The 24,511-nt window shown below is 46.6% G+C and overlaps 1 protein-coding gene across 4 annotated transcripts in view; it reads left to right on the plus strand.

The window, feature by feature from the left end:
* Positions 1-24,511, plus strand: part of MASP1 (MBL associated serine protease 1) — a 60,585-nt gene that overhangs the window by 9,198 nt on the left and 26,876 nt on the right. For all 4 annotated transcript variants that reach the window (XM_049629505.1, XM_049629508.1, XM_049629504.1 and 1 more), the window contains 4 exons: positions 17,711-17,888; positions 19,960-20,091; positions 22,247-22,443; positions 23,944-24,091. In XM_049629505.1, coding sequence (XP_049485462.1) covers positions 17,711-17,888; positions 19,960-20,091; positions 22,247-22,443; positions 23,944-24,091 — 655 coding nt within the window. The remainder of the gene's footprint in view (positions 1-17,710; positions 17,889-19,959; positions 20,092-22,246; positions 22,444-23,943; positions 24,092-24,511) is intronic.

The following is a 24,511-nucleotide window of genomic DNA, read 5'->3' on the forward strand; positions in this document are numbered from 1 at the left end:
CTTACTTTCATTATCCACCCCCCTTCCTCCACCCGGAGAATTGACTCTCAATTCATATACACTGAGCAATCATTTCTCACCAGTTTTCCTCTTGTTCAGACAGATGCCAAGCTTGACCTTGTTAGGACTCCTTTATAGAGATAATAAACACACAGCAGAGGATTTAACTCATTCCTTTGTCCCAAATAAATGGAGTCTCCTGGCAAGGCAGATTAAGGAGCTGACATCAGCTGCATTTTGTAATGGGAAAAAAACGACAAGGCACTTTTCCAGTCCAACAATAGAACCCAAAGACCTCTTCTGACACTGAATTAAGGACCCTGGAGTATTCTACCCAAAGCTTGACCTTTCTAGCTGAAGACTACTTGGGAAACTAACTGATAGTTTCTATCAGGGACTGTGAGACACCTTCAAGAAAGTCCAGGCAGATGGAGGTAGGTCCTCTGGAAGGGCAGCATGGTCCTGGATGCTTGCCCGGGATCCAGGAAATGCCTGGTCTAGTCCCCAGTCTGCCACTGACTCCTGAATGAAGGAAACGTTATAGCACTCTCTTCACTCCAGAATAAGACTGTGACCCCTGGACATAGCAAGGAAGCAGTCTGCTACCTGAAGTGCCCCACAGTCCTCGCGTCTCTGGTTCAGACACCTTTTCCCAATTCGAAAAGGGATTCATGTAGTGGGCAGGGAGGGCAAGATGTATCTCTCTTCTTGTGCTGACTGCCTTCCAGAATGTTATCCCGGGCATCAGCATTAGCCTCCCTACAGAGGTTCCAACGGCCACGGGACCTGAGCAGGCCTCCCCTCGCAGGACGTTGCACCCTCGTTGGCTGGTAACTCATGCTAACATAGCAACACGCTCTGTGCCCCTGCCCACAGGCACCTGGCGGAGTTCCTGTCTGGAGTCATGAACTCCCAGAATGTCAAGTTGCCTCGGCCCTCAGGAGACTCAGTTAATCCCCCACTGTTGTTGTTATTATTGTTTTTCAAACATTTCCGCCCCGTGAAAGTTTTCATCTAACAAATTTCTGGGAGGCGCGATAGAGAAAACACAAGAGTGGCCGGTGGGTGGAAGGTGGCTCTGAAGCTCACTCATCCTCCTGGAGCACCCTGAAGGTCAGCATTTATGACTTGAATACTGCTTTAGTCCCCACCAGACAGAAGAGGAGACTGGGAGCTCCAAATTCTGGCACAAGGCTAGTACTCTGGCCTCTGAACTTCCAAACCCAGAAGCCTTCCACATACAGTTGAAATCCATTCACTTCTAACTGCCCCCCTCCCTCTGCCCTCCAGAAAAGGTGCCTTTCCTGGCTATGAATGAGAGGGAAGCTCCTTCCCTTCCATCTGAATAAAGCAGGAACATGCCATGTCACTCCTGGGTAAGTCAACATTCCTCTCCAAAGTTCTATTTTCTCATCTGTTCCACGATGGGGTGACATGAGATGATCCCTAAAGTCTCTTAAATTCCTAGACTCTAACCCTAATGCTCCTCACCAGAAATTTCCAGATGACCCCACCAAACCCTCATTGTCCTAGTTAGGATAATGCCAGAAAATGGTAATCATATGTTACAACATCCACTTCTCCAAGTTCTGTGGCCATAAGCATTCCAATGAGAGCCTACCGTCTGCGGGGGATGTCATTTAGAGAAAACTTGTAAACACGCCATGCCACCACTGTCCTTTCCCAAGCAACTTTAAATATCCCTGATGTCCCTTTGGTGGGACATTATCCCCTATTTTGAGGCTTTTACACTCTGTGACTGAATTCCCCTGGCAGGCCTAGGAGTAGATTTAAAGCACCCTCGAGCTCACAGGGACCCTTGCTGGCCCAGCCTAAACTCACAGACACAGACTGTCCTTCCCACCCAGGCCCATCAGGGTAACAATAATGGAACTGCTGACTCCATAGTTCAGAGGCTTGAAGAAGAGCAGGACCCCAAGGCTGTGGTCCGGATGCTCTCATTTTATGAAAATTCCTCTCTGGCCTGATTTCCCGCAGTCCTTGGTCTTCGAGGCGTGTGCACATCTGCACGACAGCATCTGCCTCCTTGGAATGTGGCTGCAATGTGTGGATTCCTGCAGCGCACAGATGAGGCAGATGAGTCACAGCTGGTTAGCACTGCAGGCACGGGACACAGCACGGACGCTGGCTGTGGTGGAGTCAGAAGGGTTGGACTCTTGGGGTCATTCTCCACTCACTAGCCTTGGGCAAGTGAGTATTTCTAGAGGGGATTCAACTTCCTCTTTTCTCATACAAGGCAAGTTGAAACAGACGGTCTCCAAAGCCACCCCGGCCTGGATATTCTATGCATCTAAGACCTCAGAAATCATGGTTCAACTCCACGACCAGACCAGCATGACCGAAGCCTAGGGAAGGGGCCATTCGTTGGCCAGGGCCACACTGAGAATTTGTATCTCAAGACTCTCAGTCTTTTCTTCTTTAAAAAAAAAAAAAATTGGGGCGCCTGGGCGGCTTGGTCGGTTAAGCGTCCGACTTCAGCTCAGGTCACGATCTCACAGTTCATGAGTTCGAGCCCCGCGTCGGGCTCTGTGCTGACAGCTCAGAGCCTGGAGCCTGTTTCAGATTCTGTGTCTCCCTCTCGCTGACCCTCCCACGTTCATGCTCTGTCTCTCTCTGTCTCAAAAATAAATAAACATTAAAAAAAAAAAAATTAACAGTGAAGTCCCACCGGGTGGGTGCTTAGGTTTTTAACATAATGTAAATGTAAGTAAGTGCCATGAAGGCCAACATTGTCTCTAGTCAATCCTATTTGGTCTCTTCAGTACAATAGAGCACAGAAGAACCTTTTGTCGCAGGAATACAGCAAATTAGGTCCTTTGGTTGGGCATCAGATGAAGTGGTGACTTGTGCCTAGAGAAGGTCCCCGGAGCCATGGTCACTGGAAAAGGTCCTGAGAAACCAGAACCCCCAAGGGAACACCAAAGTCACACACCCTATCTTCAAGTTCACTTCGCAACATCTGTTCACTGGAAAAAGAGACAATAACAACCTACATTTGGTTTCTATTCTCTCTCTTTTTCTCACTGAGTACATATAGCTCAGTTGGCATCTGCCAGATGCTCCTGTGACGTCTCACCAGTGTTCTCCTGTTAACCCTCTGTCCTCGACGCGCTCGGCGTTTCCTCCATTCTTCCCACTGTTGGCACCTCCATTCTAATTCTTATTCCTCTCACCACGTCTACTGCAATTGCTTCCTAAACGTCTACCAGCTGTCAGTCTTTCCCCATCCAGTCCACCTTCTGCCTGTGTCCAGAGGTATCTTTTTTTAAAACAATTTTTTTAGTGTTTATTTTTTTTTTGAGAGAGACAGAGACAGAGTGCAAGTGGGGGAGGGTCAGAGAGAGAGGGAAACACAGAATCTGAAGCAGGCTCCAGGCTCCGAGCTGTCAGCACAGAGCCTGACACAGGGCTCGAACTCACAAACCAGGAGATCATGACCCGAGCCGAAGCGGGACGCTCAACTGACTAAGCCACCCAGACGCCCTCAGAGAGATCTTCTTAAAACACCTTTTTGACTGTGACACTCTCTAATCTTTCAGTGACTCCCCATGGCCTATGGAATACAGTCCAAGAATCCCATTGAAAACCTACTGTAAGCAGGACACTGCACCAAAGACAGGGCGCACGAAGATGAGTGAGACAGTATCTGCCCTCCAGGAATTGGCAGTTTCATAGCGAGTCATGAGACAAATATCTAATTAATACATCAAAGCTGTGCAAGTAACACAAAGGGGGTGAGGCAGTATACAAGTCAGGGAGCAGTCATTTCCAGGTGTTCAGGAAAGACTGGGGAATAGGAATAATACTAAATAACAATAAATAGGAATTCACAGCGCAACTCCCTAAGCTTCTCGATCTCCCTAAGCACTGGTTTTATCGCTAGTACAACAACAACCAAAAGAAGTTTATCATGACATGATACCTTCCTGGAAGGTGGTGGGAGGGTTTAAACGAAATGTTGGCTGGAAGTAGAATTCATAGCGCAAGGGGCAAGCACACTCAGTGGTTCCGAGATCAGGCTTTAGAGCAAGTCAGACGGCGGGGGCCGGGGCTGGGGCGGGGGGGGGGGGGGAGTCCTGCCTCCACCCACCTCTTACAGCAAAATGGGGGATAATATAATGCCTACCTCATGGGCTTATCGCAAATGCCAAATGAGGCAGAATTTTTAATGACATCTGTCCAACACGTATGGAATTCACTCAGTAATGTTGTCATAGCAGTAACGATGGCAACCGTGTGCATAATAAAGTGCCTGCTGGTATCGCCAGGTGCTGCATGAGCATCGCGTTTCTCATCCACTCTGCCCGTACCACTAACTGGCTACCCATGACCTTGCTCGTGCCCCTCGGTTTCTTCAGGCAACTTATGGGGAAATATTTCGAAAGGACTGGTCAGATGCGAGAGGTCATTTCTCCTGTGTGTTTACCTTTCAGTCACGCACATTTGTGTGTTACCTTTCAGTTACCTTTCAGTAACACACATTTGTTCCCCATGTATTGCGGCATTTGATTCTTGGGGGAAGAGGGGGGATCATTACACCTACTTTACAGAAAAAGAAATCGTGCAAAGAACCCAGATGGACTTGTCCAGTCTTTACAGAAAGCCAGTTCTCAGGCCCTGGTCTGCTTACCCCCAAGTCATAATTTTGTCTCTCCATTTAGTCATTCTGTTAGAACAGGCTTTGTCCTAGAAGAGACCTTTTGGTATGCTTCCTGGCTATGTATTACTCCTAAGGCAACCCTGCCCGTCATGGTAATTTAGTAAAATTTGGTAAAACAGAAGGACTTTGAGGGTCCTGGTATTGTCTAGAATCTGTTAAATAACTTTCTCTTTTATCCTCACTTGGAGACGACATCTATTTTACAAAACTATCAGGAAATGGAGACTGAGCTGTGAGGGATGAGGGCTTGATTTATCTGTGTGTGGTACACACGCCCTAACAGTGAACTCCAGGTCGTTTCACTAGACCGTCAGCGCTGGCACCTTAGGACCCATGTCTAGATTTGTTTCCAGCGGCGAGAGCAGGCAGAGCAGGAAAAGGCCTATGTGTCCCATTAGTGAGCATAAGGAAAGGGCCCTGGCCTAGAAGGCAGCCACTGACTCCTGCTGAGATGCTGGACGAGTGAGCTCCCTGCTCTGGGCCTCAGTTTCCCCAGCTGCCCAGTGAGGGAAGAGGACTTGTGGGCGTCTCCAACCCCTCCCAGTTCTGACGGCCTACAGCTCTCAGTCCAGTGCTCCCTTCTCCAGGCCTCATAGGGTCAGTCTGCATCCTGCTGTGGAATGGCAAGATAAGTCCCTCCCATGGCCCTGCTCCAAGCCCGAATCCCCTGACCCCCGGGCTCCTAATTTCTGTGCAGTGCTCTGTGTTTACTCAGAACATGCCCTCGACCTTCAGGCTGTGGCTGACCCCAGCTACCGCAGCAGCTCTGCTAATTCTCTGGGAGTGGACAGGCGGCCTTGGCCTCTGAAGGAAACGAGAGGAGGGGAGATGTTTCTCATGAATCTCGGTTGTAGTCCCTGGGGGTATTCTTCCATTCCTGAGATAGTGGGTTCCAATGCTAGAGACATAGAACCCTGGAAGTGGAAATGAGCTTCAGAGAAGTGTGACAAACGCTCATTTTATGCAGGAAGGTCAAACAGCATAGGCTCTGGGGATGGAAAACAGAAGGAAGGTCCCAATGCTGGGGCAGGGCACACAGGCACACTCAGATGGGTGTGAAGCGGGGGTGCTCTGGGGTGCCGGGGCACCTGGTACACAAATCTGCATGCCTGTGTGTGCGCAGACCGATCTCTGCTCCACCTCGGTGAACAGCAGAGTTTGAATCTACTTTGGTGTGCTCAAAGAGGGAAAACTAGTTACTAGAGCTTGGGGTACAGCAATAATTAAAACATACTGGAATCCCTGCCTGCAGGGTGCTTATATTGCCCTGGGGGAGACAGATAATACACACCAAACATAATCCATAGATAAATTATACAGGGCGTAGTAAGGCAATAGGCAGAGACACGCAATGCAGCAGGATAAAGGTCACGGTGAGGCAGGGCAAGGGTTGTGATTTAAACGCGTTGGTCAGGGGGTGCCTGGGCAGCTCAGTTGGTTAAGTGTCACTGTGGATTTCGGCTCAGGTCATGATCTCATGGTTCGTGAGTTCGAGCCCCACGTCGGGTTCACCGTGTAGAGCCTGCTTGGGATCTCTGTCCCCCTCTCTCCGTGCCCCTCCGCCACTCGCTCACACACACTCTCTCTCTCAAAAATAAATACACACACACTTTTTTTTTTTTTCAACGTTTTTTTTTTTTTTTTTTTTTTTTTTTTTTTTGGGACAGAGAGAAACAGAGCATGAACGGGGGAGGGGCAGAGAGAGGGAGACACAGAATCGGAAACAGGCTCCAGGCTCCGGGCCATCAGCCCAGAGCCTGACGTGGGGCTCGAACTCACGGACCGTGAGATCGTGACCTGGCTGAAGTCGGACTCTTAACCGACTGCGCCACCCAGGCGCCCCAACACACACTTTTTAAAAATACAAAATTAAAATAAATAAACACGTCGGTCAGGGTAGTCCTCATTGACAGGGTGACCCTTGAGCAAAGACTTGGAGGAGTTGAGGAAGTTAGCCATGTGGCTTGCTGGGGAAAAGCCTTCCACCCAGAAGGAACAGCCAGGGCGCAGACCCTGAAGGGGGCACGTGGCCAGTCTGTCTAAAGAACAGCAAGGAAAGCAGTGTGACCGGAGCAGGAGGTACAGGGATGAGAAATGGAGACAGGTGCAGGAAGGGAGCCGGGAAGGACGGCCAGACCAGGCGGCTGGAAATAGGGTCCCTGCTCAGCGCCCACAGCAATGACAGACTTTACAAGCTGTTTTCATGCCAGTGTTTCATGACCTCTCAACTCCTAGAAGACACTATTAACATCCTGCCCCCACCTTAGATGCTTGTGAACACTGAGGCCTGATGACAGAGGTGTGCTTGTCAATGATTAACAAGTGGCTCTGGACTTGGGGGTAGGCGGGGAGGGCAGGGAGAAGAGATGCTCAGAATTCACACACCGTTCACCATTCAGGTACCCTACACACTCATTACCTCCAGGGCATAGGTAACCAGTTAAATACTGACAATGGGAGGTGATGACCTTCTGTATAAGTTGTCTCCAATATAATTTAATTAATTGCAACTTTCCGAAACGGAATTGTTAACGATGGCTGTGTTTTAACAACCGGCTGCAAAATCTCCGAAAAGTTGACCCTTTGCACTTATAAACTGGTGGCAGCCAGCTCTGCCACCCTACTGTCTGGGGAGGTTAGGGTGACACATGCCATGAGAGGCAGGGCGGGCACCCAGGTCCTTTGGTCCTTGTTCCTGTGCTCTGCAGGAGTTTTCCCGTGAAGATCTGAGGATGTTCATGAGGGCCAGGGCTGGACAGGGTCCTTGGCAGGAGCAGAATATGCCAGCTCACACATTCCTGGGAACTCTGCCTGGGGACCCTGGCCTGTGGCAGGCCCCTTCGCTGCGCTCAGCCCTTACTCAATCACGGCTTACACCCCCAGCCTGACTGTGACATACCTTGAGCCAGGCTGCCTCTGCTGCAGAACACAACCCTGCTGTGTTTTCTTGCCCTTGGACTGTTTTCGGGCTCCAAACAGTTTGAGGCCCAGCCCCCCCCACCCCCACCCCCAGTCTCTGAGAGGATTTGCATGTGAATGAGCCTGGCTCTGAAGTTCCAGAAGGCACGGGGTGGGGAGTCTTTCACAAGCTGGAGAGAGTGAATCCTTCCTGGCCCTCCTGCCCAGCCCCAGTTCCCAGACTCTCCCGCCTACCCCCTCTCTACCCCGCTCCTGCTGGGACAGTGGGCATTGCCAGTTTCCCACCTGCGGGACGCCCCGCTTCCCAGGCTCTTAGAGCCCCTCCCTGCCAGCCCTCTTTTTCTCCCCATGCTCCTGCTGCCTGGAGACCATCCCCTTTTCTGTCCAGAGCCCTTCTTGCAAAAGGGCAATCCTTCCCGGGAGCAGTGGGAGTCTTGGACTCCGAGGACCCGCCAGCCATGGCTCAGGCCCCCACGCCGTTAATGGTGTGTGCCATTTCCATGGACACAATACCTTCTTAGGGGCTTACCCAGCTCTGTTAGGAGCTTTTTACTGTGATGAACACATAAGTAAGAATACCGTACTGGGACTATGGGACACACCCCTGCCGTTATCAGGCCATGTGGCTTTGAAGGGGTTACTCCATTTCCCTGAGCCTCACTTTCCCCACGTAAGAAAGAGAAGAGATAAACTTGGTAGCCTTTCATATCCTTTCTATCTCTGACCTTCTGTGGTTCTCTGGTTCCAGTGACTGGACCAGGGCTGGAAGTCAGGATATCAGGATTTTGTCTCAGGTCTGCTACTCCTAGGCTGTGTTCCCTTGGGCACTCATGTCACCTCTCTGGGCTCAGAATCACAATGTGTGCCTGAAGTGCATTCCTTGCAAGAGAGCCAGCAGAGGCAAATATAATAAAGAAGGTGAAAATACCTGTCAGCTGGAAAGTTCCACACAGAGGACGGAAATGACTGTTACCAGTGCTATTATTACTATTATTATTATTATTATTACCTTATGACCAAATGACTTGGCTGAAACCCAAGCATCAACCTCCAGCCCCTCTTGGGTAAGGCCAACTTGAGCCTTAGACCCACCAGCTGTGCTATTTTACTTCCATGGCTTTCAAGAGCTTCCAGAATGCAATACACAAAACGCACTCATACGGACACACACACCTCCTTTCTTCTCCAGTCCCAGGCTCTTGTCTGGAATCCAGTACCCGTAATTTGCTCCTTGTCGTGATCTTTAACTGAAATCTGGGCAAGTGTGTAAAGTAGAAGATTGAGCTGTCGAGCCCTGGCCGGGTCCCTGGAGGTGATAGACTTACTGAGAGGGTGGCTTCAGGAGCACAGAGCACTCTCTTGCGAGTCAGAAGTCCTAGCCCAGGGCTGCAAGTGAATCCCCGACCTAAATTCCCACATCTAGAGCAATCCTTTGTTTTTTGTTTTTGTTGTTGTTTTTTAAATATAATTTATCATCAAATTGGCTACCATAGAGTGTGTAAACTGTCCTCTCGGTCTTTGGGGTAGATTTCCGTGGTTCATCGCTTACATACAACACCCAATGCTCATCCCAACAAGTGACCTCCTCAATGCCCATCAGCCATTTTCCCTCTCCCCACCACCCCCCCGTCCACCTTCAGTTTGTTCTCTGTATTTAAGAGTCTTTTGTGGTTTGACTCCCTCCCTCTCTGTTTGAAACTATTTATTCCCCTTCCCTTCCCCCATGGAATAGAACAGTCCTTTGAAACACAGGGAAGTGAGGAGATTCCTGGACTTATATTCCCTTGCGGGATGGAAACTTTGAGAGCTCCCTCACATTCCTCTGTGAAATCAGTGTAATATCCTCTGTCTGTCACCCACCTCCCGGGATTGCCAGGAGACACCTCGAGTGCAGAGGGCCAAAGGAACTTAAGATAGACGCCACCTGCCAAATGAAGTGGCTGGGCTGTAAGGGGTCTCAAGGTGCCCCTCCCTCTCCATCGGCCTGGGCTCTAGGGTCCTCACAGGATGAGATGTCTGTGCTGATGGCTTCAGTGAGATCGGGAATGAAGGTGTGAAATTGGAAACCAGAGGGGATACGGGGACAGTTCCAGTCTCTCCCTCTTCTTCAAACAGTGAAATTACCCATGCCCACCCAGCAGGGAGTGCAGAAGGGGGTCATCTTGGATGACCGGATCTCAGCAGTCTTGTTCTTCTCACTGATATCCTGAGAGCTGACTAGATTCCAGGTGCCCTTCTAAGTGTTCTACGCGTATTAACTCATGTCACTTTCACAACAGTCCTGTGATATTAACGCTATCGCTGTCACCATTTCCCAGATGAGAAAACCTGTATACAGAGCGTAGCCGTTTCCTAGGGCTGCCATCACAAAGCACCACAAACTAGGTGGCTTATAACAGGAATGTATTGTCTCACAGCTCTGGAGGCTTCAAGTCTGAAATCAAGGTGTTAGCAAAGCCACTCTTCCTCTGAACGCTCTAGGGAAGAATCCTTCCTTGCCCCTTCTGGCTTTTTGGTGGTTGACTGCAATCCCCGGCATTCCCTGTGTGTGGCAGAATGTCTCCAATCTTGGCCTCTGCCTTCACACTTGACTCCGTGTGTGTCTCTGTGAACAAACGTCCCCCTTATAAGGACACCAGTCTTTGAATTATGGGTCTACCCTAAGCCAGTATGAGGTCATCTTACCTTGACTACATCTGCAAAGACCTACTTCCGGATAAGGTCGAATCAAATCCAAGGGTTAAGACTTGAATATATCTTATGGGGGAGGGGGGGCCACAATTCACCTACAACACAGAGAGTTTGAATGATTTTCCCAGCATCTAATAACTGGTGAAGACTCATGTGCAACTCATGTAAAGATGAGGTCCCACATGATCCAGTGTCAGTAAGGGATTACGTTAAAAAAAAGAAGAAGAAGAAGAAAGGAAAAATTTTGGTGGCGTCTGGGTGGCTCAATTGGTTAAGAACCCAACTCTTGATTTCGGCTCCGGTCATGATCTCATGATTCATGGGATTGAGTCCCACATTGGGCTCTGCACTGACAGCACAGAGCCTGCTTGGGATTCTCTGTCCCCCCCTCCCCTGCTAGAGCTCACTCTTTCCCTCTCTAAGTAAACAAACACTTTATATATATATCTATATATCTATATATAGATAGATATATAGATATATAGATATATAGATATATATGTGTGTGTGTGTGTGTGTGTATAGAGAGAGAGAGAAATTTAAAAATTGAAAGCAATTCACAACTCAACTCACTTTCTTGAGAAACCAAACCCAAACAGAAATGCTTTTACTATACTCTTATATGCCCCCACCTCGCTTTCTCTCTCTCAATCTGTCTCTCTCTCCCCCTTCTATTTCTTCCCCCAGTCTCCAAGAACTCCACACCAAAGAACTCTTCTGTCTCCCCTCCTCCATCCACTTACACACCATCCACTGACTCCCCCTTGGACTTCATGATCACAAAAACCATTTATGCACTTCCATATGTGAATTTTAGTTATTCTGAGTTTCTTGATTGTTTAATCAGAGTTCTACTTCTTACCATATTATCTGTGTGGAATTAAAGCAAAGAGCCTCACCTCTTTTTCAGCTCTGTTGGGACCCAAGGGCTAGAAGAAAACGTTAGGAGGTGACAGAGTGGGGAGGAGTCACCATACCAGAGATTCGGGTGGTTATGAGAGACAGAGGGACTGCAAACCAACCCTGAACTTCCAGGCTGGGTTAGTTGCCGCTCTTGTGTGTTCCGTGTTTGTTGACCTAAACTGACCAATTTTATGCCACTGGTAGAATGAGAAGGAAGTAGCTTTGGGCCCAGGTTTCTTTTTAAAATACTTTTAAAATATAGAAACTGAAGAAAGAAAAATTACCTGCAGTTCAACTAGCCATTGTTAACAGTTTGCTCTAATTCTTTCTCCTTTTTATTTTCAATGCATTTCTTCGACATAATGCATTGTGGTAATTACGCCATGTATATGTTTAATATGCGTAATATAACCTACTAAGTTTCCAGATCATTGCAAATTCTTCACTAATGTGATAATTAATGCCTAATATTTATTAAGTTAAGGCTCATTTAGACTGTTTCCCCTAGAATTGGATATTTACCATTTTTTTTTTAGTTTTCTATTATTATACATGACTGCTATAAACATCTTTGTCACAAAAGGTTTTTCCACATTTAGGGTATCTTCCCCTAAGTTTTATTCCCAGATAGGAGACCAAGCAAGAACTTTGTAAGTGGAGGATAATCCAAACAGCCTGATCTGTCTTAGAAGGTAGTGAGTTTCTCATCTTTGCAATTGATCTCAAGAAGGCGGCATGATTTTTTGATAGGGGTGTGATAGGGAGATAAGGAGTCAAGCCAAGTAGCTTTCAAGGCCCCAAGAACCTATGAGATGGTAATTCTCCAAGTATCACTTCATAAATGTCACTCTTTCCCTTTGTCCCAAATCGCTTCCTACTCCCCATAGCATATCTATTCTTGTGCAACAAACCACTGTAAAACTTAGTAGCTAAAACAACATCCATTTTACTTGCTCAGATCCTTTGTTCAGAAGTCTGGGCTAGGCTCACAGGATGGTCTTTGGCTGGATTTGCCTGAGGTCATTCGAGTAGCTCTAGTCATTTAGAAGCTTAACTGAAGCTGGAAGGTCCAAGATGACCTTGCAGATGGTGGTAGCTGTCAGCTGGCTGGTCTAGAGACTTCAATTGGGATAATCCCTCTCTGGCCTGTGTGACCTTTGCTTCTCCAGTAGGCGTGACAGGGCTTCCTCACATGGAGGCACACAGGGAAAGAGCTACAAGGCCCCCTGATGCCTGCAAGAGCCACAGGGCCCCTTGGAAGTGGCACACCAGCTCCACATGTCACATGCCTTTTGTCAAGGCAAGTCACAAGGCTTGCACACTGAAGGACTACTCCTTCCAGAAGCGCCTTGCCACGTACAGCTAGAAACACATACTGACGCTTTCAACACTGTCCAGAGATCTCCTTAGCAGATCCACAAGTGCACTGTGTACATTTTTCTGCCATCTACATTGCCACGGGCAGGTTGTACCAATCGTCTCGCCACTACGTGACACAGGTTGTCTTTGTCAAGCTCCCCCCGTGGCGGTTTGCTCATAGCTCTTCTAACCTCTACTTGCTAGCCAGTCCCAAAACCCAAGCCAAGGGTCCTGTTTGCTACAGCCCCGTACTTCTGAAGCCGGTACCTGTATCAGCCAGAGTTCAGTGAGGAAAGCAGAGTGAGAAATTGCTCTGTGAGCACTGAGACGTAAGAGCTATTTGGGGCCTCAGAAATCACATGACTAGAGGAGAAGCCGGGAAAGTGAAAGCAGAACTGGGGAGCCGGAGGACCACGGTCACTAATCAGTGCTCCTGAAAACCGGACGTGGGTGGAGATGTTGGCACCTGCAGGGGAATGTGAGAATCCAAGACCTTCTAGGAAGCCAAAGTAGGCCCATGAAGGGGGGCCCATGGGGAGAGGTCTGCGAGAAGCTGTTGACTCTGAACACCTCTGAACCACCCACAGAGGTGGAAGCTGTTCAGAGTGGGTGGTGGGTCTGAGCCACTGTTGGTCAGCAGAGCCAGTAGTCGGAAAGAAGCGCTGACTGCAGAGTGGAGGAGAGTGAGGGCAAGTGGGAACCCACTGGGCGCATCTATGTCTGTTCATTCTCCGTAGCTGATCACAAAACAGCCTTCAGAGAGTAAGGACTGTTGTGTTCTAAACTCACACAAGCCTCTCTTTTGGCCCCCTCTACCCTGGAGCTATACAGAAAGGGAGATTCTGAGAAATATCGTTCCCAGATTAACTAAATTGACCGCAGAATAATCCAGCACATTTCCTGAATATCTGCCTAATTAAAATATCTGCTGGCCTGTCTTAGTTTTGCCAAGGTTTGTGCTGTTTCTACTAAGTTGAAAATTCATAGAAAACAGACCCTGGCTTCTCTTCCTTAGATCTCTCTTCCCAGCTCCCTGTCCTCAACACCTTTCCTATGGCAGGTGGTGATGGGAAAGGAGGGATGGTTGAGTCTCTGAATACCCCCAGGACTTCACTATTCCCTTAGCCTAGAAGCTCCTCCTGCTTTCCCCAACTCTACCTACTATTTCTACCTCCCTAATTCCTATTCATCTTTCAGGCCTCAGTTCAAAGAACATTCTGTTCTTCCTAAATGTTTTATGATTCCCCTCAGCTGGATGGAATTTGTTTCCTTCTTTAAACCCCTGGGGCTTCCTATCTTTCATTGCTATAACTATGCCCTGACAGTTCCTGAACACATACCCATTTGAGTACTTATCTTACTGTCCTACTAAATTTCACATTCCCAGAGGCAGGGGACTTGCTCATTAAGCTCATGCAACAAATAAGTAATTTTTGGCATCCTCCACATTACAGTCCAGACAGAATTTGGTACATAAATATTTTTTGAATTGAGTTGAAAGAAAACAAATTGAGGACATGCATCCATGTGTTGGGGCCCTAAATAACAATAGCCTGAAAGGGTATGGTTGCCATAATAAGAAATAGAAAAATGAAGAGTCTGTGATCCCTGGCCAGATGGTTCTCTATTATTATGAATTTTGTGTCTTCATTTGATAAGGTACTTCCCATCATCACATTCACATGATGACCCTAGAAATGGGACAGTCCGAACAGAAGCCAGGGCTCAATCTTTTGCCTGTGCTCAGAGGTAAATGATTTTTTGTAGAATTTTACAATTGTTAGCAGGGGCTGCAAATATTAACCAAGGTCAATGACCCCTCTGTTTAGGTTATGACTGGAGCTGTCACTGAGCCACATCCTCTCTGGGAGACAGTCCATGCCCCCAAGATAAAGTTTCAAGAGGCCCTCGAGCCAGAAAAGTTGTTTGGCAAAGTGCCTATGTCTTTTGTCATGTACTCTCTGGGCTGGTGGGTTCCTTTCTCCAGGGTCAGAATAGTTCCAAAAGCAAAAGTGCTATCAGGAAATGCTCATGGTTATCTGTCTACTCCTGAGCAAGTCACTGGCCCACTCTGGACCTCAGGTTCCTCTAGAAGGAGGGGGATTGAAATAGCTCTTACAGGTCCTTCTCTCCCAGCTCTGATATTCCAGGACTCTATTCTGAGCAGCAGGCTGAATTCCCAGGCTTCCAGAGCCTTCTATCCCCTGCTCCTAAAGATATAGATGGCTGAGATTTTCCCATGGGCCTCAGCCAGAACATGCTTACCTGTTGTCTGGAATAGTGTGGCTCTGTACATGATGACTGTTTATCTGCCATCATGAAAATGTCTTTTATCCTGCAAGTTATGAGGGAGTTTGTTATCACAGACCCTCATTATGTCTCCCCGTGATCCAAGTTATCCCTGGTTGATTTCACTTGAAAGTGTCCATGCCCCAGGCACTATAGGATCCAAGAGACTTTGGGGGATACCAAAGTACAAGCAGGAAGCTGCTGGGGCGCCTGGGTGGCTCAGTCGGTTAAGCCGCCGACTTCAGCTCAGGTCATGATCTCGCGGTCCGTGAGTTCAAGCCCCGCGTCGGGCTCTGTGCTGACAGCTCAGAGCCTGGAGCCTGTTTCAGATTCTGTGTCTCCCTCTCTCTGACCCTCCCCTGTTCATGCTCTGTCTCTCTCTGTCTCAAAAATAAATAAACGCTAAAAAAAAAAAAAAAAAAAAAAAAAAAAAAAAAAAAAAAAAAAAAAAAGGAAGCTGCTGAGTCTGGAAGTGTTAATGCTCAAGTCATATGACTACTCGTTAACTAACTGACTTTGTATGGCATGGTTATAGACCACAAACAAGTTCAAGTTCACCAAGTTCTTCAGCAGAAAACAATTGGTGTCTTGAAAATTCTGCTCACCATCCTCCAGTTGGCCTATTGAATGTGTGGATGTAACGATTTGTTAGAATACTAGTATGTCACAATTAGAAGAGAACATATATATAGCTCAGCTAGTTCAAACCCCTGTTTTATCAGGTGGATAACTGAGAGTAGAGAGGAGGCAGCCCTGTGACGGTTTATGGTAGAGTCAGGAATAGAGCTCAGGACCTTCAACTGCCAGGTCAGGATATCTTATATTATCAATATTAGAACTCAGAGTTAGAGGTCACCAAGATAGGGTCCTCCAGTTCACGCCTTTCCTAGGCCTTTACTCTGGTTTCCATTTTACAACATATTTCAGTTAATAAACTGATTTTTAAAAAGACACAAAATAAAACACTACATAAAGGAGACCTAAGAATTGCAAAGGCATTATAGTCCAGGAATATTCGATGCAGGGCATGCAACATTAAACAACTCAATATCCCCAGAATGATTGACATTCATAATAATGTCCTTGGGTCGCCAAGAAAGGGTTAGCATGTTTCACCTACAAAAGCAGGGATTTGTATAAAGCACTTTAAAAAGCATTACACTAAATAATAATGATGATGATGATGATGATGGTTATTATTAATTATGGTCAGGTAAAACTTCGGCTATCTGGAAAACTCAGATAACCAAAATAACAAACAAGCCATGGTGGTCAAGGAAGTGACTGTGTACAGATAGGTACATTCTACAGTAACAAGGCTGGTGTGAGTTTGGCTAGTATCTGCAGAGAAGAGGAATAAACAGCAAAGCCATGATCTCATCTTCTGTTTACACTTCAATTCCCAAAGTTAGTGATTAATTGTCCTTGTGTTTTGTTGCCAGGGCAAATTGTTTTTCTTTAAAACTCCCACTTATCTTAAATAAATAAATCATTAGTTTCAAAACAGAAGTGTCAAATGTCAAGATACTTCTGACATACTAGGCTAATGAACAAAACAATGAATGCATTAGAAGCTACTAGAGGTACGCAGAGCCTTTGAGAACTTTCCCTTAATGACTTTAAAAGGCATCAGAATCATTCTTGGTAAGAGATTTTCTCACGCATCTTGGCTAAAATGTCAATCTAGAGGTTGCAAACACAAATACAGCCTCAAAAGAATCCAGTCAGTGTAATGATAGAGTGGTAGGTAGGCCAAGTATTCATAGTCAAATAAACATACCAACCAGCTACCGTATTGTACTTCCCAAACCAAACTCACACAAAATCAGCTTTAGGCACCCAATTTAGGCTCTCTGCTGGGGTCTCTGAATTTACACAGGGTCTCTGGCTCCTCCAAGGAAGGGAATTCTTTTAGCAAACAGGTAATTTTTGCATCTGAGTCTTAACACAAACACAAATGTTTCAGGGATGATTCCAGTCATTTCTGAATTATTAAGACTACCTACTAAATATAGTTCTAATTATATAATTTCCCTGTTCAAAAGTTTCCAGTGTCTTTTCTTTACTCAGAATTAAGAGTCACATAGTGTTCTTATGGTATTCAAAGTCAGTCATAATCTCGTTTCAACCTTTCCTACGACTTTATGTTCCCACAGACTCCCTGGCTTCTTGTTCTCAGAAAGAGCCTCACACTTTAGTTCTTGGTAACAAACATTTGTTGGGTAATTGCTAGGTGCCAGGTCCTGCTCCATGAACTAAAAACACATCTACAAAGAAAACAAAGTCTCGTTCTCCTGTAGTTTCCATTCTGATGGGATCTTTCATCTTCTGAGTGCCAGTGCGTTCCCAGTGACCGCATTCCCGTTAAAGCACTTGTCACACCGTATAACAGCTCTGTCTGTGTTTTCATCAGTCTGAATATTGGCTCCCCAGGCACAGCTCCCATGCTTTACTCAGTGGCAGGCACACACTGAATGCTCAGTGAATGCCTCGGAGTTCGTTTCTCGTCTTTGGTAATGTGGTCAGTTTCTGTTGCATATGGAATCCATCTGTGAGGTTATCTAAGTCTGAGTTCTAATAGTGAGTTAGTTTTGACAGATGAGTCATTTTTTTGTCCATAGGATGACAAATGTTAAGCTACTTCTGATGGACCTAAACAAAGGAATGAGGCAGTGACTATGCAGCCACATGGACTTAACCTGCACTGGGTCTTTCCTCAAGTCCCAGAGTCCCAAATCCTCTTTCTCTGGGTTTCCCAGGCTGCCTGGTCTGTTCGTGGGCAGCCCCTCCCTCTTTTCGTTTAGAGACCAGCAGGGAAGCTAATTTTGGAAGCTACTCATCTTGTTCCCTTCCTCTTTGATCCCAAAGGTAGAAACCGAAGAGCAGGTGCTGGCAACCTTCTGTGGCAGGGAGACCACAGACACGGAGCAGACCCCTGGCCAGGAAGTAGTGTTCTCCCCGGGCTCCTTCATGTCCATCACTTTCCGGTCAGATTTCTCCAATGAGGAGCGATTCACGGGTTTTGATGCCCACTACATGGCTGTAGGTAAGTTGGAGAAATGGGTGGCTCACCCCAGGTCTCCCCTTCTCTCTAAAGATTAAAAGTACCTCATGCTCGTTTCTTTACAATGAACACCTACATACTCACCATAGAGATTCTGCCATTAATATCTTCCTGCATTTGCTTTATCATATATCTACCCATCTATCCATCCTCAATCTAGCTATTAATCCCCTCTTTTTGATGAATTTCAAAGTAAGTTGCAGACAGACAGTGGTACACTTTTTCCTAAATACTTACTTGTGCATTTCATTTTGCTGAAGTTCAATATCTATTCACAATTTCCTTTCTTTTAAAGTAAAATGTACAGGGGCGCCTGGGTGGCTCAGTCGGTTAAGCGTCCGACTTCAGCTCAGGTCATGATCTCGCGGTCCGTGAGTTCGAGCCCCGCATCAGGCTCTGTGCTGACAGCTCAGAGCCTGGAGCCCGTTTCAGATTCTGTGTCTCCCTCTCTCTCTGCCCCTCCTCTGTTCATGCTCTGTCTCTCTGTCTCAAAAATAAATAAACGTTAAAAAAAATTTTTTTAAATAAAGTAAAATGTACATTCAGTGAAATGCATAAACCTTCAGTACATTTGTTGAGTTTCAAAAATTTTATATTGTATGTAACCCAATCCCCTAACAAGATGTTGAGCTTTACCATTAACCCAGAAAGTTCCTTTATGCTCCTTCTCAGTCACAGTCTGGTCCCATCTACCTTAGAGGTGACAACTGTTCTGATTTTTTTTTCCACTATAGATGAGTTTTGCCTCTTCTTAAACTCCATATAAATGAACGTACACAAAATATATTTTGGAAGTGAGGATTCTTTACTCAGAATAAAGTTTTTGAGTTTCAATCATGTTGTAATGCATCGGTAACTTGCTCCTTTCCTGGCAGAGTAATTTCCCATTGTATGAATATCATACTGTCTGTTTATCCATTCTTTCATTGGTAGACACCTGCACTCTATCCGTTTTTTGACTCTCACTAATAAAGTTTCTATGCACTCTTGTACAACTCTTTTTGTAAACATATGTTTTCACTTCTGTTGGGTAAATAGGTAGGAGCAGCATTGTTGGGTCATAGGGCAGGTGTATATTTAATTTTATAAGAAATTACCAGGCCTTTCCCAAAGTGTTTTTGTACTATTTTATATTCCTTCACCAATGTACAAGAGTTTGATGTCAATTTTTTAATTTCTAAAATTTAAAATTCTGATGGGGTATGTAGTGGTACCTCATTATGGTTTTGATTTACATTTCCCTGGTGACTAGTGATGTTCAGCATCCTTTCATGTGCCTGTTGGCCATTCTTTTAGCTTTTAGGGGGAAATGTATGATCAAAATTTTTTTGATGTGTATCTATTTGTTTTGAAAGAGAAGGAGTGTGGGAGTGGTGTAGAGACAGAGAGAGAGGCGAGAGAGAATCCGAAGTAGGCTTCCAAGCTGACAGCATGGAGCCCAATGTGGGGCTTGATCTCACAACCATGAGATCGTGACCTGAGCTGAAATCAAGAGTTGGGTGCTTAACTGACTGAGCAACACAGGTGCCCTTGCATGATCAAATTTTTAAATTGGGTTGAGAACATGCCTTTCTTTAATGTCTACGTTCCCACTGCCCAGGGAAGTGGGATATATATAGAGAGAGAGGGGCTGCATGGACTAGAAAGAAAGAATGGGTTCTGGAGCTACCCTACCTGGGAGTGAATACTGACTCCACCTTTTATCATCTCTATGACTTGGAGTAAGTTCTTTAAAGGCCCCAACTGTCTGTTTCACCGTCTGTGGAAAGGGGATGGTAAGAGTTCTACCTGCTATTATCACAACTCTTACGGGGTAGTGGCACCCGTGAGAGGCAGCTTGCCTGGCCTCAAACCTGGCTTTCGACGGTCTTGGATAAGTTGCCTCCGTTCTCTGAGTTCCAGTTGCTTCATTTGTAAATGGAGACAATGGCTACTTTGGGGATTTATGTGAGGCTAACACAGGGAGTGGCCCATACTGTGTGCTCTGTACATGGCTGTTGTCTTCATCGTCCCACATGGACCAACTGACCAAAAGGCTCTACCTGCCCTGCAGATGTAGACGAGTGCACTGAGCGGGAGGACGAGGAGCTGTCCTGCGACCACTACTGCCATAACTACATCGGCGGCTACTACTGCTCCTGCCGCTTTGGCTACCTCCTCCACACGGACAACAGGACCTGCCGAGGTGGGGCCCAAGGATGACTCCGTATATCACCACTTTGTGCCATGTTTCTCGATAAGATTAGGGGAGGCTCAGAGGCGGAACAGATATGGAGTAGAAACAAGTAAAAATGAAGCCAGAGAGCTCTGCCTCAGATACCCTATGCCTGAAGATGCTGAAATGCCCGCCAGCCGGGAAGTCTGCGTTCAGGTTCTCAAAGGACCACATTTGTGAAGCCTCTAGGCCATCTTTCTTCCTGGACAGCAGGAACTTCTGCTCTCCTACTGTAGGTAACTGGCCTGGCCTCAGTTATGGGAAAAGCTGGGTTCCCAGTCCTTTTTCAGCCATGCACCCGGCCTCACCCAGCCGTTCCTTTACCTCTTCACTCCCCTGGCCTCACAAGTTCCTCTGTGATCGAGAGAACCTCAGTCCAGAGAAAAGATGAGGAAGGAGAGAGGCAAAGACAGAGACAGTGAGGAACATGCCCCATTCCTTCCATCTCTGGTTTCCTGTCTTAATCAACACGCTCACCCTGCTGCCACCTCCGGGCAGGGCGAGGATGGAGAAATGGAAGACTTCAGCCACTTTCCATGAGGGCCTCCCTGACTCGTGGGGTTATCAGCACAGAAGCAAGTGGTGAAATGTAGCAAATGCTGTGGGCTCAGCACAAGTGACCTAAGTCTGCACGGTACCGTGAGCAGACATGTCCCAGAGATGGTGGCCCTTGGCAGAGTGGGAAAAAGAAGGAAAAGGAGAGTGCTCCAGGCAGAGGGAACAAATGTTCAGAGTCCTGATAGAACTTGGCATGTTTGGGGCATTGCCATCAGATCAGTATGGCTGCAGGGTAAAGACCTGTGTTTTAGGAAGGTCACTTGGAAGCTGAGTGGGGGATCATTGGAGGAGAGAAAGGCTGGAAACAAGACTTCTTTTCCTTCCTCCTTAAAAAATTTCTACTTTCTTCTGAATAAAACCCTCATGTGATCCATCAGTATAAAGGAGGCACATACAGGAGTTTTCTTCAAGAGGGCTGTATTTTCCTTGGTTTTTATTCAGTAGGTATTTATTGAGTATCTACTACATACGAAGTCCGGTGGGGACTAAGAATGAGCAAGTCTTCTCAGTCTTTGTTTTCATTTTCTTCTCTGCCTCCAGGAGCCTTTTAAAACATTATCTTCCTAATTTCCCCTACCCATGAAATTTTAATACCACAGATAATACCGTATATATGTTTATATACTGTATGTCCCGTTTGTGTATTATGCATAAAAAGAGTAGCCCTGCCTTAAAAAAAAAAAAAAAAAAAGCCTCCATGGGCTAAATGCCACCCCCCAGAGAGTGCTTGGGGTAAGAAATGAAAAGAGGTGGGAATTCAAGAGGCCTCATCCTAACCATACTCTGCAGCTCACAGCTATAGGACTTTAGGTTAGCCATGCCCCCTCTCTGAGCCACAATTTTCTCATATTCAAATGAGCAGGATAAACAAGGGTTCAGAAAGGATTGACATCCCAGATCTGGGAGGGGTCAGCCCAAGGACAAAGGTTCAGTGGCAGATAAAGGGCCTTGGTAGGGCTAAGCCATGACCAGGGTCCCAGGACACTGGATCCTTGGTTACAGCTACAGTGGCGAACAAAGCAGAATCCCTGAGCTCAGGGAACTTACAGTCAACTGGGGGCAAGAAAATCCCCCAACAAATACATTGCACAATGTCAAGCAGTGGTCAGCTGCATGAGGAGAAACAGAACAAGGTCAGGGGCCAGAGAGTACGGATATGTGTGAGTGTCCCGTGTTGGATGAGGGATCAGGAAGGCTTTGAACAGAGACCTAATGGAGTTCTGGGCTGAGGGGAGAACAGACAAAGGAGGTCTAGAGGTTTCCCCCTACCACTCTATCTCAAAACTTTTCCTTCTCAGACCCCTCTGCCCCACACCAATACCAGAGAAGCTGATGAGGTTTATCACACTCACTGCCTTTGAGTCTTGACTCTGAATATTATGAGGTATGTGACCTTGGATACATCACTTCTCCCTGAACTTCAGTCTACCCATCCATAACATGGGGCTAATGATGCCTTCCCATTGCCTCTCAGGACCAGTGGGAAAGTCATACAGTAACCGATGAGAAAGGGGTTGCTGTGGCCATGGCTGTAGTGTGCCACTTTGCTCTGGTATGTTTCCCACAGTGGAGTGCAGTGATAACCTCTTTACCCAGAGGACCGGCGTGATCACCAGCCCCGACTTCCCCAACCCTTATCCTAAGAGCTCGGAATGTTTCTACACGATAGAGCTAGAGGAGGGTTTCATGGTCAGCCTCCAGTTTGAGGACATTTTCGACATTGAGGACCACCCTGAGGTGCCCTGCCCCTATGACTACATCAAGGTAAGCCTACAATGGACATTTGCCCTGGCCATGCTGGGAAATCTTGGCTGAATTGGGAAAATTGATATTCTTGGTCCTCCAGTTTCTCCCAGGATAGAAGACCAAGACCAAAAATTACTTAAAATAGTGTCTACCAGCTTCATCAGCTCCAGCCTAGGGATCTTCCCTGATCCAACACTAGCTCCTTGGCCACCTGTAAAATCCCTTTTGCCATGTCACGTGATATCACCATGAAGGAACACCAGAGGTGAAGGTCACGAGGACCATCTTAGACTTCTGCCTACCACGCGTAGTATCCCAGGAGCTATGCTGTAAACCTTCTCCAGGCACTTAACCTCATGGGGCTTCACTTTTCCCCCATTCACAATAAGATGACAAGATGGAGATATCACCCAAGATTGTGGAAGTCACCAGATGAAGGGTCAGGAGTCCTTGTCCTCGGAGGTGGAAGAAAACACGAGTTAGAGGCACAGGAAGGACCCATACCTGGTAGTCAGGAAATATAGATCAGCTAATAGTGCCTACTTCTTTCTCTCCATCCCCACTGACTCCATTCCAGGAAAATCCCTCTTATCTCCTGGCCTGGCAAGGCTTCTAGCTGTTTTTCTTGCTTCTAGCCTTGCCCTACACAGTCTGTTCTCCATGACATCAAGGCTGATCTTTATAAAATCCAGATCCAATTAGGATGGCTCTTGGAAGTAAACATAAACCCCTCAATATCATGTGGTGCATACCTGCCTTTCCAACCTCATGCTATGGCACTCCTTCTGTTCCAGCCACTCTGGCTTCCTTCCCTGCTCTTAATGCTGGGCTCTTTCCCACCTTCGGCCTTGACCTTTACATATACTGTTTTCTCTGCCTGAAAAGTATTCTTCCCTCTTCCTCAAGTGACAATCTTCTACTCATTCTCCATGTCTCAAATCCAGTGTCACCTCTTTGAAGAAACTTTCCCTGACCATCTATTTAAAGTTTTGTCTACAAATAAACAAATAAATATTTTATCTATTATATAAATGATGAATTATATAGGTTACATAGATTTTACTACATACATTAGAAATATATAGCATATACTTGTATTTTATATATATATATATATATATACACACACACACACCATCATGATTATTTTTTATAATTATTTTGCTTATTTATTGTTAGTCCCCCCCTCGCCTCCATCCTCGACTAGACTGCAGTTTCTTTAAGAGCAGAAGCCTTTTATATCCTATGCACCTAGACAGGACTCTGTCCCATTCTGAGACATAGTATGTTCATCTTGGAGCAGAGGACTGCCTTGTCCACTTCCAAGTCCATTGTAATCTACAAGTGAGAGAGTAGAGATGGAACTGTTTGGTGAATGCTAATGCCCGCTAAAAACATGAGTGAATACTATGGGTTCACATGGAAGCTTCCAGAAAGCCAGAGTTCAGTACAGAGATGGTCCCAGCAGCTGCCACCACAGCTCAGATGTGACCTTTTTCTCTATCTTGCCCCTCACAGATTAAAGCTGACCCAAAAGTTTGGGGGCCCTTCTGTGGAGAGAGAGCCCCAGAACCCATCAATACCCAGAGCCACAGTGTCCAGATCCTGTTCCGCAGCGACAACTCTGGCGAGAACCGGGGCTGGAGGCTCTCGTACAGGGCAACAGGTAATACAGCCTCTTCCCCCATGGGTCACACTTAGTCACCATGCTCAGCCCTCATGGGACAATAGCTGAGGGATGAGGGATGCAGGCCTGGGACTCCTCTGGGGACGTGACAGGACCCTCAGCTCCGCTATAAAGGAGGTTGGGGCCAAGTACATTCTGTCTCCTGACTCAGTTTACCATCCAGAAAATGGGGGCAAGGGCAGCAATAATGGTGGGATTAGACTAGACATAGTTTTCAAACTTGCCGCACTTCAGAATCACATAAAGAGATTTAAACAAGAACAATAATAAGCAAACTAACTAACTAACAAAAAAAACCCTTATTTCCTGAACTCTACTCTTTCACACTGATTCATTGGGCCTGGAGAGAACCCTCCCAGCTCAGCCCTCTCCAAGTCTGGGGCAGGAATTTGAGTGCGG

The sequence above is a fragment of the Panthera uncia genome, chromosome C2, assembly GCF_023721935.1.
Source record: "Panthera uncia isolate 11264 chromosome C2, Puncia_PCG_1.0, whole genome shotgun sequence".
Taxonomy (NCBI): Eukaryota; Metazoa; Chordata; class Mammalia; order Carnivora; family Felidae; genus Panthera; species Panthera uncia.